This window comes from Myotis nattereri (assembly GCF_964212035.1).
Source record: "Myotis nattereri genome assembly, chromosome: 3".
NCBI classification, from domain to species: domain Eukaryota; kingdom Metazoa; phylum Chordata; class Mammalia; order Chiroptera; family Vespertilionidae; genus Myotis; species Myotis nattereri.
Genome location: NC_138077.1, coordinates 152,325,781 through 152,342,675, shown reverse-complemented (window position 1 = coordinate 152,342,675; position 16,895 = coordinate 152,325,781). Strand labels below are relative to the sequence as shown.

At 45.8% G+C, this 16,895-nt stretch overlaps 1 protein-coding gene across 1 annotated transcript in view; it reads right to left on the bottom strand.

The window, feature by feature from the left end:
* COL24A1 (collagen type XXIV alpha 1 chain) overlaps window positions 1-9,702 on the bottom strand; it is a 320,488-nt gene extending 310,786 nt beyond the window's left edge. The window contains exons 1-3 of the mRNA XM_081088262.1: window positions 9,622-9,702; window positions 9,409-9,520; window positions 9,071-9,201 (exon numbers count right to left, since the gene is read on the bottom strand). Of these exons, the coding sequence (XP_080944388.1) occupies window positions 9,071-9,126 (56 nt within the window). The 5' untranslated portion in view covers window positions 9,127-9,201; window positions 9,409-9,520; window positions 9,622-9,702. The remainder of the gene's footprint in view (window positions 1-9,070; window positions 9,202-9,408; window positions 9,521-9,621) is intronic.
* Between the last annotated feature and the right edge of the window lie 7,193 nt (window positions 9,703-16,895).

The window sequence follows — 16,895 nt, the reverse complement described above, 5'->3', positions numbered from 1 at the left end:
ATGACATACATCAGTGAGACTATGAGTGGCTCAGGATTACAGTCACTAGAGGAGAGCACGTCAGAATTATGCTGTTTTGGTAGGAAACGGAATGTGAAAAGAAGCACGTCTCATCTACCAAGGTAATTTGGCTCATTTAGACCAGTGGTTTTCAACCTTGGCTGCACATTAGAATCACCTGGGAATCTTTTTAAAATCCTGATTTCTGGGCCTCATCCTCCGGAAATTCTGTTTCTTTGTTACTAATGTGGCCTCACCCCATAACAAAGAAACAGAATTTCCGGAGGATGAGGCCCAGAAATCAGGATTTTAAAAAGATTCCCAGGTGATTCAAATGTGCAGCCAAGGTTGAGATCCACTGACTTAGACCTTACTAACAACCAACAGGCATTATTCCAATTAGAATAAAGCTAACCAATGGAGAGTACAACAACCAGCAAATTCACTTTGCAATTTAGCCACCCCTTAGACTTACCAAACGACCTCAGGGGAGAAAACTAGAAAATACAGTTCTTTCTACACACATTAACAAGTCCATTCCTGGAGTGAGGCAGGAAAATATGAACACATCAACATCATCCCTTAACCAAGTGATTTTAGGGAATTATGACAAATCAGTTGAGCCATACCCTATGGAAGTGTACCTCTGTACTGCAGCTGATGAGTAATGGAGAGTTGGGGAACAATGACTGATTTTATTTCTCTTTTTCTGATTATACCAAAAACTAATAGCCAAGTAAGAAAGAACAGAAAAAGTCCAATTCCTCACCAGATGTTCAAGGCCCTTAATCAGCTCCAACCTTCTTGTTTTAGCGATATAAATCTCACTATACCTGACACCCCCAAAGTTCCAGCCATCCCACATTATTCTGTATTCAATGGACAGACCGTGTAAGTGCCTGAAATGCCCTCTCAGCTTCCACCTGTCAGGATGTCAGGTTTCATCAAAGCCTAATTTAAACAGTGCCTGTTCCAAGAAATTTCCCATCATCCCTATAGAGGACTGGCCCTTTCCCTGTCTCTGTACTCTTGATGCTTTAACTGTAACTTTATTATAGCCCATATACATTGTACCTTTTATAATTAATTAATAAGTAAATATCTGAGCAACAACAGGTCTTCACCTTTTATCCATTTCTTACATGATATTGACACTTAGATATTTTTAAACAGGAAATGAGTACCAATTTCATCTCCAATGATTGAGGAATTCAATTTTTCCCTATAGACCTAATTTTTTAACTATTGGGAAAGTAAAGAGAGAAAGAAGAAAGAGATAATTTTTAAAAAATCAGCTATGATAGGATTAGTGGAATCCTTCTTTTTCTTTTCTTTTCTTTTTTTCTTCATTTTAACTGTTTTTCTCATCTCTGAGTGGGAACACAGAGAAGATATCAAGCTTAATTGACATAATCAGCTTGGTAAAGAGCCACACTCCATCACTGAATAAAATGGATAGCTAATGAATTCAAGCTTTCTGGGAAATATTGAGTTGGGCTGGGCTTGTTTATTTGTTTGGTTTTGCGCACCTGCCCCCCATGATATTGCATTTACTTACAAAGAAAAAACATTTCTACATTAATCGTAGTGATAGACTCGCCAAGGGCGGCATCGGTGCTCTGTGCTACTCGCCTTATGCTGTACATACAGTGCTAAGACATGCTGCAGCATTTCAATAAATTAAAGTTATAACTATATTAAGTTGTTGGGGAAAAAACAAACACAAAACATGGTTAGTTTGACCAGTGTGGCTGAATGTCGACCCATGAACAGGTTTGGTTCTCCGTCAGGGCATATGCCCAGGTTGCTGGCTCAACCCCCAGTAGGAGGTGTTCAAGAGGCAGCTGACCAATGATGTTTCTCTCTAATCGATGTTTCTATCTCTCTATCCTTCTCCCTTCCTCTCTCTCTAAAAAGCAATAAAAATACATTTTTTAAAAACATGGTTAAGAAAATAACACTAGACTGGGCGTGAAAAGACTAATTCTGGTTTTATTTATAACTCACTGTGTGACCCTGGGCAGGTCATTTTAATTTTCTGTTATTCCATGTCATAATATAAATTTTACATTTTACACCCTAAATATAAAACCCTATAATTCAGGTGTATAGTGAGGTCCTATTAATATACTGGCATTAGAGGACAAAGATAACATTATAGAGCACAATGTTATATAAATTATGCATAACAGTCATGTTATTTAACCACAAATTTAGAAAGGTCTTGCTACAGTTCTGGCCATACAATTTTAAGTAAATGAAAATAGTTTACTAAGTTTTCTAATTTGTCCATGGACAAGTTTTCTAAACAAGATTTGTTTAGATCACTCTAACAAAAAGCCTAGTTAGTGTATTAAATCTATTCTTTTCAAATAGTCAAAGCACATCTATTTTGCTCACTTTTTTATATGTCTGGAGCATGTGTCACTAATATAAAGTAACAGACTACATATACTCAAGACATTTAACAAAATCAAACCAGGTCTTAAAGAAGTTAATAATATGGTAACAAACATTCAATAAAGATTCAGAAAATATAACCCATGATGTTAATATCTGAGGATAACTAACAAAATATAAGATACTCTGCATGTCTGGTCTGCTAGCCACATTTTCAGTTTGAGATAAGCCACAGTCAAAACAGAACCAGACATGTGAGGGGTGAGGCCTAAAAGGGGATCAGGCAGGAAATAGATATCCAAAGACCATAATCAGAGTATTTAAGGAACTAATAGCCATCCAAGGCATCTTCCTTAAACAATTCGTGGAGCTACTAAACTTTCTCTTTATCTGAAGTGTCTATGTTACTTTAGGGAACCCCAGGCATCTTTTTGTTTAGGGTACCCATGAGACCCTCAGGTATTATGATATATATCTTCAGACTACCTATGCTTATTCCTACATAGATTGAATTTATAATGGTAAGAATAACTTTTGAAATACTATGAATAGGAAATTTTTATTTTATGAGTTGGTGATTTTCATTTAAACCAACTGGAAAGGGTGAACTAATCTGAAAAACACACACATGTGATGTACATCAATAATTTCAACAATTTCCACCACACTAGGTTTACAAGCCAAAAACGTCTCTAAGTCATGACAGCTTTACAGATTTTGCTCTTTACTAGCTGCTAAGATCCAGAAATAGTACATTTCTGTCCTCTGTTCCCCCAAATAACTGAAAAACAGTTCTCATCCCAGCACTTGGGGATGCAGTTGAATGATTCAAGGAATAAAGTGTCCGTAACTTATAGACAATAAATTTCTTGGAATATCAACTGAATAGGAATTTGTATAATTAATCCAGTGTGTAGTGTACTAGAAGTTTTGGTTAAATTCCAAGCATGCAAGCAATTCATGAGAACAAGAGGGATAAATGCTAAAGAACTTCAAGTGATCAGAAAGCCCAGAGTCCAATCAGTAGCAAGAAAAAAAACAAAACAAACTACATTGAAATTAGTTTGTCCTCATAATACCACAGAAATTGTTAAACTGATTGCTCCCTAACTTAGCAAAATTCTGGGCACATACTACTATTAAATAAATATTTTTAAGTGAATGACTACATCAGTCAATAAATCTATCAGGTGGACTGAGTTTCAACAAATATACAACTTCCCTGGCATCTTCCACCTGCACCCTGATCCCAAGATCAAGAAGTCAGGTCATCCTGACCTCCAGTTACTTATCTAAGAAAGTAGCCTGGTTTAAAGGCCTTTTACTTTTCCTCTTTGTTTCTCTCCAGATCCAGGTCCCTACAATGTGTGCTCCAACCAACTTCATTTCTTTCAGGCCCTCAGATACACTGTGCTGTCTCACCTTTGAGCCATTTACTGTTCTCTGTCTGGAAAGTTCTATGCCTTTTCCACTTACATCTCAGCGTAGAGTTCATTTCCTTTGGTCAGCCTTTCCTTCCAGTATTATCCCTCCCTACTCTTCCCACCTACCCAGGACGGCTAGGTGTCCTCTTGTAAATAACCTTATTTTATTTTCTTAAACTTGGTTGTCTCGTTTTCTGTTTCCTATACTAAAATGGGCATGGTGGGAGGGGAGCAATTGTGTTTCTATCTCTTCTGCCTAGAACCATGCTGGGCACATAATTGGAGCTCTGTAAACATTTGCTGAATAAATGAGTGAATGAATAACAGAATAATATTAGCTTTTTATGAGAATGAAAATGAAATGGTCTCATTCAGAATTACAAATTATAAAATAAGTCATAGTTTAAAAGCTCGGCAAGGAAACTAGCACAGATATTCTAATTCCCACTAATAAAATGTATTTTTTCCCTATAATTTCACAGGCTACCAAGTAGGATGTCTAAACAACATCCAAAGCATTTTCCATAAATTACAATTCCTCTCCCTGAGACATCAGTTTATTTTAAACATTTACTTGAATACAAACATAACCAAGCAAATTTAAAAAAAACAGAATTTCATGCCAGCCAGGAAACAGATCTTTATATCCAACCCCCCTTTTGGTTATAGAAACCCTGTAAGTATCATAATAGCCTGCCTGGGAGACTTTCCAATCGTATGTTAAATGAACGTATCTAATACTGACTTTTGGTTTTAGTTTCCTTTTTATTAATTCCACAATTCACATTAAGTAACCCATCTGAAAGCAACCCCATGAAATAAAATGTCTTTAGGGATCCAGTTTTAAACTGTTGGTGTTTGGGGGTGACTAATCAGAATTGTGATTTTAAAATACTGCCCCTAACAATTGACAATAGCTAAGATCTGGAAACAGCCCAAATGCCCATCAGTAGATGAGTGGATAAAAAAGCTGTGGTACATTTATACCATGGAATTCTATGCAGCAGTAAGAAAGAAGGATCTCTTAGCCTTTGAGACAGTGTGGAGGGACCTGGAGAGTATCATGCTAAGTGAAATAAATCAGTCAAAGACAAGTATCACATGATCTCACTCATATGTAGAATCCAAGTAACAAAATAAATTGATGAACTGAACGAGTGGATCCAGAGATAGGGAAGCATGGACCAGAGTGTGGAATCTTGGAGGGAAGGTATGGGAGGGTGAGTGGGTGGGAGGTAATCAACCAGATACCTTGTATGCATATACATAACCCATTGACACAGACAATAGAGTGTTAAAGGCCTGGGGGCAGAGATGGGCTGGAGAGGGTTAATGGGGGAAAAAAGGAGACATTGTAATACTTTAAACAATAAAGATTTAAAATCCTATCTAATAAAAGAGAAACATGGTAATTAGCATATGACCGCTACCCTTCCCATTGGCTAATCAGGGCGATATGCAAATTAACTGCCAGCCAAGATGGCTGCCGGCAGCCAGGCAGCTTGAAACTAACATGAGGCTTGCTTGCTTCAGTGACGGAGGACTCCAATGTTCCCCGCCTGCCTTGCCGGCCTCTGAGCTTGCAGTTTAAGAAACATTGTAACAAATATAGAAGCTAAACAAAACCCCAGAAACCTGCTTTCAGCAAGCCGGGATCTCAGAGCTGGAGTTATACATTGTTTCGATTATAGAACCAAAACAAACCAGATACCTTCTAACAGCAGCAGAGGCCGCAGAGCTGGAGCCAGAGCTAAAGCTGGCCCAGAATTAAAAAGAAAAAAAGGAGCAGTTGGGAGCTTCAGTCGGCCTGAAAACAGCCCTCAGCCCCTCACCCAGACTGGCCAGACACCCCAGTGGGGACCCCCACCCTGAAGGGTGTGTGACCAGCTGCAAACAGCCATCATTTCCTCACCCAGGCTGGCCAGGCACCCCAGTGGGGACCCCCACCCTGATCCAGGACATCCTTCAGTGCAAACCAGCCAGCCCCACCCGTGCACCAGGCCTCTATCCTATATAGTAAAAGGGTAATATGCCTCCCAGCACCAGGATCAGCATGACGGGGCAGCGCCCAAACCCCCTGATCGCCCTGTGGCTCTGTGTGTGACAGGGGGCGGGGCCACAACCTCCCTATCCGCCCTGCTCTGTTCATGACAGGGGAAGGCGCCCCAACACCCTGATCAGCCCTGCCTTTGTGCCTGATAGGGGGGAGCTCCCCAACCCCCTGATCGCCCTGTGGCTCTGTGTGTGACAGGGTGTGGCGCCCAAACCCCCGCCCACCCCACGGGCCCTGCTCTGTGTGTGATGGGGTAGAGCCATAACCTCCCCATCCGCCCTGCCCTGAGTGTGACAGGGGGCGGTGCCCCAACTCCCCTATCGGCCCTACTCTGTGAGTGATAGGGGGGAGCTCCTCAACCCCCTGATCGGCCCTGCCTTGTGTGTGACAGGGGACAGCGCCCCAACCCCCTGATTGACCCTGCTCTGTGCGTGACAGGGTATGGAGCCCCAACCCCCCTGATGGGCCCTGCTCTGTGCGTGACGGGAGTGGCGCCGCAACCTCCCCATCGACCCTGCCTTGAGTGTGACAGGGGGTGGTGCCCCAAACCCCAATCAGCCCTACCCTGAGCATGACTGAGGGTGGCATCGCAACCTCCCAATCTGCCCTGCTCTGTCCATGACAGGGGAAGGTGCCCCAACTCACCAATCGGCCCTGCTCTGAGCCTGACCAGGGGCTGCACCTAGGGATTGGGTCTGCCCTCTGCCACCCGGGAGCAGGCCTAAGCCAGCAGGTCGTTATCTCCTGAGCGGTCCCAGACTGCGAGAGGGCACAGGCCGGGCTGAGGGACGCCCCTCTCCTCCTCCCCGCCCCCCCACCCGAGTGCACAAATTTTTGTGCACCGGGCCTCTAGTGAATAAATAAAATACTGCCCCTGCTCTTGCAAAATGACACCACAGAAAGATGGTGAAAATTTAAAATCTCAGGGATTTCATTAGGGATTCTAAGGTTTAATTCAGTGACCTGACATTATTGTTAGCTTAGCAGCTGCTTCTCCCAAGTCCCCACCATATAGGGTTTATTGGTATGGGGTGTGTGTGTGTGTGTGTGTGTGTGTGTGTGTGTGTGTTTCAAACTAAAGAATTCTAAATTCTTTACGGAAACTGGATATTTTCAAGAAATAATTTTCTCAGCTCAATCAGTCATAGTTTTTCCCCACGTGCATGTGTGTGGTTGGAACTGTGAGGGGCTGCAATCTGATGGAACCTTGAGTACCCTTAATTCTGTACAGCCCACCCCCACTGGCAACTGGAATGGAACAAACTGGATGTCCAAAAGGCTGCAAGACCCCTGGCAGAGAGGCTCCCTGGGAGGCAGGGGAGACCAGCACCCAGGACCTGCTGCCCACCCCAACGTCTCTTCACAAGGGTTCTTTCCCCATTCCACATAGTCTAATGTTTCCTCAGAAGTTCCTCGGTGTAATGCATTCTGTTTGGTTTCTCTGCCTCCCTCCCCCCAATCATCTGGACCCAATTTACAAACCCCAAACTGCCCAAGAATTTATGCAGGGCCTTTTTCTGGGAGCGTCTGGGAGGGAAGTGTAAACCAGACAAGACAGAGGCCAGGAGCAGAAGATCTGCTTTAATCCGCAAGGTTGGTCACAACTACCAAGGGAAATATTAGTCAGCCACTAGGCCTTGCTCAATGGCATGGGAAAGCCCTCGGGAGAGGGGGAGGTGGCAGGGCGGGCAAGGAGGGCACAGAGAAGCTTCGAGATGGAGGGCCTGACCCAGCAGCTCCTGGGTTCTGGACCTGCAGGAGCCGGAGCCTCATTCTGATTCCATGGGCCAGCTCAGCTGGAAGAGGCGACAACCCCCAGGGGTCCGCCCCACACCGGCCTCGGTGTCCCAGCGGATCTCTGCAGAGGGGCTTTTATTTAGAAAAGGGACGGGAAACGTGCCTGGGCACCCGGTGGGACCTGCGTGAGCCTCTCTGGGCAGGCTGCTGGTAGAGCCTGATCCCTTCTTGGACGCGGGTCTCCCGGGCCCGGCACCTCGCCGCACGCACGGGGTGGCGGAGGTTACTCCTCTCCAATCCATCTGCGCGCGGGCGCGTGGGGAGGCGCGTCCCTGTCTGTCTGGAAGCCGGAGGTCAGAGGGCAGAGCGCGCCAGCCTCAGCCAGGCTGGGCGCACGCGGCTGGCAAGCACATGTTCATACAAACACTGCCACAAGGCGGGCTTTCTCCGCACCCCGCCTCCGCCTGCCCGCGGTAGCCACCGTCAGTTCCGCCCCCTGCCCTCCTCCCACCTACTCTCCTTCGGGGAAGCCTCGAGGCGGAGAAGACCAGCCGCTTCGTCCCTTCCGCCCACGGGCCCAGAAACAAACTTGCATAACCCACTGACCTCTTCCGGAGGGTCCAGGGCAGCCAGCCCCGGCCGTGCACCCTCCTCCCCATCAACGCTCTTTTCCCAGCGAGGAGGTGGGAGCAGGTACAGCGCCCAAAGAGGAAGTGGGGTGCAGACAGGGTCCCCCTGAACAACTCCGGTGAGGAGCAGTCCCGCCCCCTCCCTCCACGCCCACCCCACGCGTCCAGCCCCTTCCCCTGGAACAAGCCAGGGATCCCGGCGCAGCCCCGGCCCCAGATGTGCAGCGCGTTTGTTGGCCTCTTACAAGAGGCAATTGCCTGAGTCCCGTGGGTTCAGCAGCGCCCCGATGCCTGACATTCTGGGGGCACCCTCTTTCCCATCCCGCGACCCTGCCCCAAGCCGGTGCCCCACTCTGCAGGCTGAGCGCACAGCGCCCAGGGTCCCGCGAACGCCCCGGCCATCGCCAGGCTGGACGCCCGGAGGAGCAGCGCGGGGAAGCAGGACCTCAGCCAGGGCCCCGAGGGAGGCGAAGGGAAGGAGGGCGCGAGGGTGGCCCGGAGCGCGGGCGGGCGGGGGTCCGAGCCCAGCTCCGGAGCTGCGGGAGCCGCTGCCGCCCGCGTCGGGACCCAGGCCACCAAGCGTTCCCTCCGGAACCACAGGATCTTTTCAACATAAACTCTCTGGGAGACCCGCCGGCAGGAGGCTTCCTTTCAAACGTGGTGTTTTACAAATTGAGGAGACGAGAGGAAGATGCCACGGCTGCTCGCGGCTCCCAACTTCAGAAAGTGCCAAGAAGCCGGAGCACAAACTCCGTCCGGCTCAGCGGGTCCCGGTGCGTGGGGAGAGCGGCCGGTGTGACCCCCGCCCCTGCGGGTGGGCTACTTACGTTTTTGCCGTGTGGGAGACCTTTCCACGCCTTGTCCTGTGGGCTCCTAAATGCATTTGTATGCATTTGTCCGTGCAGCGAAGCGCTAACGGAAAACAGAAGCCAACTCCGTTCTGCTAAGGGTGCAGGTACTGTCCATGAAAAAGGAAGACAAAATCACATGAAAACGATGCTCCCAAACCGCGACGACAACAAAAAAAAAGGGGAGGGGAGGGGTGGGGAGGGAGAGAAATAGCACCCAAAGGGTAGACAGTTAGACTTCCTAGTTCCCTGGCTAGGAAACCACGGAGCCGGGGGTAGCGCTCCCCTGGGAGGGCAGGCGAGGAGGGAGACCTCACTGGCGGGCGGCGGGGCGCCGGCAGCAGCAGCAGCTCAGCTGCGAGTGCAGCCCTCAAGTTCACTTGCGGTTCAAAGGCGACTCTGACTCCAGTGGAGTCTTCTGCCTCGGGCCTGGGAGGAGAAAGGGATGGGGGAGGGAAGGAGTTGGAGGGGGGCGGGGAAGTCCTTGGAAACAACCCGCGCCCGAACATTTGTCAGACAAGCACACACACCCACTTCGAGAAAGCGAGCGGGTGCGAGGGGGCCGGTGGCAACTGCAGGCGCTCAGCTTTGACTGCGGCCGGCGGCTTCCCCTGCAAGAAGAGGAGCCAAGCAAATCCGGCCGGTGTTAAATTTCAGCGCTCACTGAGTTGCAATGACATCACCAAACACAGTGCACACACACACACACACGCACACACACACACACACACACACACACACCCTCCACCCCGCAACCTTCCCCCCACTCCGCGCCCATCTCTTGCGCTGGGGTCCGCACGCCCCTGAGTCCGCAGCGTCCCGGTGCGCACGCAGCCGCGCAGGCACAGCTCCGACCTTCTCGCTTCCCACGCGGTCCTTCCTCTTCCTGGAGGTTTCTGAAACTTATAGGTGACCAGTCTTCCTTGGCCGAAGAGTCCATGTTCTATTCCCGTGTTCAGTAGTCCCCAATTTGATGCTTTCCTCCTGCGTGTCTCCCATCCCCAATCTTTTCCCCGGTGCTCTTCACACCCACCTGAAATCAATCTTAGCTTAACACTCCTCCAACTTTCTTGCTTTTTTGTGTTTAAATTTGCAATGATGCTGTGGCCCATATCATATTATATAAACTGACTGCAACAGTTTTCATTTCTGTCTTTCCTCCCCTTCACTCTTTCCTTTCAGTCTACTCCCCTTTCTAGTGATTTTTCTCTCCTGTGATCCAGTTTTCTGCTTCTGCCCTTCAACCTCTTAAGCATGGATTAATGGTCTGCATTTACACATCAACAGCACGCTAACACACCGTGGCCTTACCTTCTCCAACTTTTGTAACAGGTCGCTTTGTGACGTAAGTCCCCATTCTCTCACAGCCTTTTCATACTGAGAAGTCCGTCTTCCAATTTTTGCAAAAAAACCCAATAATTTCTGATTTTATCTTCCTTGTTAATAAGACTGGAAATTCCAGGAGACCAGGATCTATTTATCTTGCTCATCCTTGTATTGTCAGCACTTGGCATGTCTGTTTAGTGAATGACTGCTGTATACCACTGAATATAACCTCTCCAACAACAGCTGATGACTCGTCCACGTGCTGAAAGGCATCCTAGATTACACACATATTATAAAGGTAAAGGTGACGACCATATTGATGAGTGGAAATGATTGATGTGATCCTTGAAATTTGGGAACTTATTTTTTTTCTCCATGAAAAATATAGGGGACTTTTTCTCCAACATATAAAATTTAATTCATCTTTCTTTTCCTCAATTTTTCAACTTTTTATTTTGAAATAATTTTAGATTTACATAGAAGTTACAGAAAGCGTACAGAAAATTTCTGTATACCTTTCCCCTGACTTTCTCTAATGTTATTATCTTACATAAATAACCACAGTACAATTACCAAAAATAGGAAATTAACACTGCTACAATACTATTGACTAAGCTAAAGGTCTTATTTTACCAGTTTGCCCAAATGTCCTTTGTCTGATCCAGGATCTAATCCAGAATCCTACACTGTATTTAGTTAACTAATTAACAAAAAAGATTTAAAAATGGTCATGTCTCCTCAGTCTTCTCTAATCTGTGGCAGTTCCTGTCTTTTATTGTCTTTTAAGATGTCATTTTGTAGAAGCTCTCTCAATTTGGATTGTTTGATAGATACTCGTGATTAGATTCAGGTATGTATTTTCAGCATAAATACCACTGAAGTGACGTTTGCCTTTCTCAGGCATCATATCAGAAATATAGATAGATAGATGATAGATAGATAGATAGATAGATAGATAGATAGATAGACGATAGATAGATATCGATATATAGATATAGATATATCTTATTACTAGTGATGTTAGCTTTCATCTCTTAGTTAAGGTGGCATAAGCCAAGCCTAGCTACAGTAAAATTGCTCTCCCCCTCCCCCACTATCACCAATTTTTGTAGCAAATAGCCACAGCTTTCTGGAATCCTAGAAATCCAGGACTAAGGGAAGATAATCATTCTTAAATAGCCTTAAACTACAGTTTTTCTGTTTTTGACTACTGGTCAACTACAGAAGGGTGGGTAATTTTTGGTTTGGTGTAGAGAATAAATAAGAATTAAGCAGATCTTAAATAACTCACCTAATCTCTGTCTACATTTCCCCATCACTTAAGGATCAAAAATGTTTGTTTTTCTACTCACAATGTTGAGTCTGAATATTTAAATTCTGTGTGAAATAGAGTCATTATTAAAATGTATCCCAGGCCCAGCCCCTGTGGCTTAGTGGTTGAGTGTCCACCTATGAACCAGGAGGTCACATGCCCTGGTTGCAGGCTCTATCCCCAGTAGGGGGTGTGGAGGAGGCAGCTGATCAATGATTTTCTCTCATCACTGATGTTTCTTTCTCCCTCTCCCTCTTCATTCTTCTCTTAAATCAATAAAAATATTTTTAAATGTACCTCAGGTTCTTTGAGTATGAGAAAAGAATAGGTGCTAGAGTTAATAGAACCCTTATCATGCAGAAGATGCTCAAACAGGGTATATTTGTTTGGGGGAGAGGAGGTATTTGCTCAGTAAAAAATAAACAAAGTAAGGTTTAAATGCTGTAGCTTTTTAGGATGGTGGACATTATCATAGATAAAATTGATCAAGACAGATGAACTAGAGACCTCGAGATTTAGTTGAGCCTAGGGAAAATGAAGATACAGTGAGCCTTGACTTACGAGTTTAATTCGTTCCATGACGGAGCTTGTAACTCAAATTACTCGTATGTCAAATCAAAAAGTGAACGAGTGAGACACGTGATGCTGGGCTGATGTGGCATTCACTGTGACGTTCACTACGCCAACTAGTGGTGGGGTATCTGAAGCTGGCTCATAACCTGAATTTTAGCTTGCAACTCAAAGGAAAAATCAGCCGAGAGACGGCTTGTATCTCGAAAAACGCGTTAGTCGGGACACTCGTAAGTCAAGGCCCCACTGTAGTTACTTCATGATCTTGATAATTTCAAACAGTGTAGGTCATTTTTTATAGAATGTCAAGACCTACAGTACATGAATATTTCTTATAAATCAATAAGAAAAGAGATAAACATAGAAATATAAAAAATAGGCAAAGGGAATATGCAGTTTACATATGAAAAAATAAAATTTGCCCAAAACATATTTAACCAACGCAATTCAAGAAATGCAAGTTAAAATAATATCCTTTAAAAAAAAATAAAGTATCTAAACTAAAACCCCAAAGACATTTATTCACAAACATACATGTACCCCTATGTTTATGAAGCATTATTCATGGTGGCCAAGACATAGAGACAACCAAAGTATTCTTCCATAGAGGTCTGGATAAAGAACATGTGGTACACATATACAATGGAATACTACTCAGCCATAAGAAAAGAAGAAATATCGCCATTTGCAACAACATGAATATTATGTTGAGAATATTGTACTAAGCAAAGTCAAAAAAGCTAAGAACCATATACAGGTAATTTAACTCATATGTAGTATATAAAACTGAAACTCATAAACTCAGACAACAGTATGATTACCAGAGGGAAGGGAGGGGGCGTAAAGGGGGCCAAATATATGGTGACAGAAGATGGTTCGACTTTGGGTGGTTTGACTTCGGGTAGTGTGCACACAATGCATATACAAATCATGCATCATAGAATTGTATGCCTGAAACCTACATAATCCTATTAATCAATGCCATCCTACTAAGTTCTATATGTATGCAAATGACAAAGATTTTTTTTTTAAAGTATAACATCCAACATTGATAAGGGTAGAGTGAAGCTGGTACTCATACCAGCTGGAGGAGTGTAAATTAGGTACAACTAGAGGAAATTTGTCAATATGGATTAAGAGCCTTAAAAATATTATATTTTTTGATCAGTGATTTTGATTCTAGTAATATATCCTAGCGGGGTAATCAGATCCTTCCATGAAAACATATGTATAAGAATGATCATCACAATATTATTCTATTTCTAAATAAACAAATTAAGGTATACTCATATAGTGTAATATTAGGCAACAGTGAAAAAAGTAATATTTTGAAGAATATTTCCTAATGCAGAAAATTTTTAAAAATATTTCAAGTGATAAAACAGGATGAGAAACTATATACAATCTCTCTATATAAAATCCTAATGTGCAAATAGACCGAATGCCGGAACAACCAAACAACTGGTTGCTATGATGTGCGCTGACCGCCAGGGGACTTGTGCGGAACATGGCAGGCATTGGCAGCAGGTGGCAGAGAGTAGAACATGGTGGGAGTTGGCCGTGGCAGGATAGTGGAGCAGGTGAGTGGGGGCACCAGACCAAGGTGGGGCGCCAGTCACTGTCATCGGGAGAGCCTCTTGTAGTTACTGAAAATTCTTTGCTCCTGCATGCTGCGGTCCTGCCCAGTGCTCACACCTGCTGCCGGAACCAGCCCCGCTCACACCTGCTGCCCGTGCCCAGTGCTGGCCCCAATCACTCGTTGCCAGCAGTGGGTGTGAGTGGTGGCTGCCAGCCCCAATCGTCTCTCAGGAGCAGGGGGAGGTGGAGAAGCCCTAAGAGGTGATTGGGGCTGGCAATCTCCTCTTGCACCCACTGCCAGTGATGGCCCTGTTTGCACCCATTGCCAGCATTGGAGCTGCTGCTCACACCCACAGTTGGTGCCGGAACAGCCGCTAGCACCTGCTGCTAGCGCCTGGTGCTGGTACCGATCACTTGGTGCCACACGTGAGTGCGAGCCGTGGCTGCCAGCCCCAATCGCCCCTGAGGCCTTCTCCACCTCCCCCTGCTCCTGAGGGGCAGTTGGGGCAGTACCCAGCACTAGCACCCGCTGACAGCACTGCTCACACACGCTGCTTGCACCGGCCCCAATAGCTCCATGCCATCAGCAGGTGCGAGCAGGGCTGGCAAAATCAGCGCATGGGAGCAGCAGCAGCAGGAGTAGGGCTGCTGGCAGACAGGGGACCAGGGGCCAAGGTGGGAGGGTCCAGGCAGGGCGTGGAGGATGGGCCAAGACCCGCCCCTGTGCCCATTGCAGCCTCATGGCCCATAGTTCTTTTCAAGGTGTATGAATTTGTGCACTGAACCCCTAGTACAACATAATACAATACAATATATGTATGTATACAGTGCATATTATATACTAACTAGAAGCCCAGAGCATGAAATTGTGCAGCCCCACCCACCCACACGCTGCACTCACAGACCCAGCCACCCACGCACGCCCTGCCCACCTGCACTGGTCTGTGGTCATTACAGTGTTAGGGCCACAGGCCTTTTATAATATAGACTAGAGGGCCATGCATAAAATTCGTGCATGGGGGGTGATCCCTCAGCTCGGCCTGCACTCTCTTCAATCCAGGACCCCACGGGAGATGTCTGACTGCTGGTTTAGGCCCGATCACAGGGCAGTTGGACATGTCTCTCACAATCCGGGACTGCTGGCTCCTAACTGCTCGCCTGCCTGCCTGCCTACCTGATCGCCCCTAATTGCTCCCCAGCTGGCCTGATCACCCCTAACCACCTCTGCCTCAGCCCTGCACCTGGGACCACAGGCACCTGGGAACTGGGATTCCCTCCCTCTGGCTGGCTACAGGCATCTGGGACCTGGGCCGGCTTCCCCCGGGTCAGCCGCAGGCGCCCGGGACCACAGACAAAACTGGTTTGGCTCAGTGGATAGAGCATTGGCCTGCGGACTGAAAGGTCCCAGGTTCGATTCCGGTCAAGGGCATGTACCTGGGTTGCGGGCACATCCCCAGTAGGAGATGTGCAGGAGGCGGCTGATCGATGTTTCTCTCCCATCGATGTTTCTAAATCTCTATCTCTCTCCCTTCCTCTCTGCAAATAATCAATAAAACATATTTTAAAAAAAGTAACTTTTGGGTAGTGAAATTAGTGATAATAAATTAAATTTTATCTTTTTTACTTTTCCATTTTTATATTTTACAATAAGAATGTATTATTTATATAAATAAGAAAAAGAATTAATAAAATTTTAAGATCAAGAGAAATAGTTGCTTGGTCTCTGAGGAGAGTGTGGATGGTTTGGAATAACTAACATGGAGAATATGCTAGGGGAGAATAAAAAATCTATACTAATAAAAGGGTAATATGCAAATTGGTTGGGACGTCCTCACAGTAACCACTGAACAGCAGGCTGTGTGGGGCAACAAGGCTAGCAGTGAGGTTAGTGAGGGACGACCAAATGACTGAACAAGCATGCTTCATGGGGTGACCAGGCCAGCAGGGGGGGAGGGCAGTGAGGGGTGACCAGACCAGCAGAGGTGGGCAGAGGGGTGACCAGGCCAGCAGAGGGGGGCAGTTGGGAGTGACCAGGCCAATGGGTGGGCAGCTGGGGGTGAACAGGCCGGCAGGCAGAGGCAGTTAGGGTTGATCAGGCTGGCAGGGGGGCCAGTAGGGGTGATCAGGCAGGCAGGCAGGTGAGCAGTTAGGAGCCAGCAGTCCCAGAGTGTGAGGTCCTGAGGATCGGGCCTAAACTGGCAGTTGGACATCCCCTGAGGGTTCCCGGATTGGAGAGGGTGCAGACTGGGCTGCGTGGACCCCCCCTCCATGCACGAATTTCGTGCACTGGGTCTCTAGTATATAATAAATAGGTTAAAATGACTTTATGTAACTAGAGAAAAGCAGATCCATAAATTGATCAAGATTCTAGGAAAACCAAATAGGTAGTTAGATATATACATACTTGCATAGTTATGCTAGGGGGGAAACTACATTTTCAATGTAATGTTGCAGGTTTGTCTTAAAAACCTCCCTATGATTTTTCCTCCATGACATGTTAAAGCAAGCTGGAGCCCTCTACTGGGGTGGTCTCCTAGTGAGGTTTTAATTTATATTTGAAATTACAAATTGACAGGTGTGCAAGCCTCTATCTGGACATGAACTTAGTGTTTTTTGTATTTTCTTCCAAGACCAATTTTCTACTTAACTATATATAGTGTGCCCCCCAAACATGTATACACATACTTTGAATAATTATAAAGACAGTGTTTATTAAAAAACATTTCTGTTTCAAATTGAGCTATCAATTGTTACAATGTGTATACATTTTGGGGGGACACCCTCTCTATTAATTTCTTCAATTTAATGTAGTATAAGGGGAAAGGTTATTGTTTTATTCTTGAAAAGGATAGGCACAAAGGAAGTGAACTACAGAGAACTCATAATTAGGTGAAAAAGTTGCACAAATACTAGCCAACATCTGCTTGAATATCTATGAAATCATATTTAGGTTACTTAGGAGTGAGGAGGCTGAGGTAAGAATACAAGTATAGTCGGGGAAAAGATCAAGATTTTGAA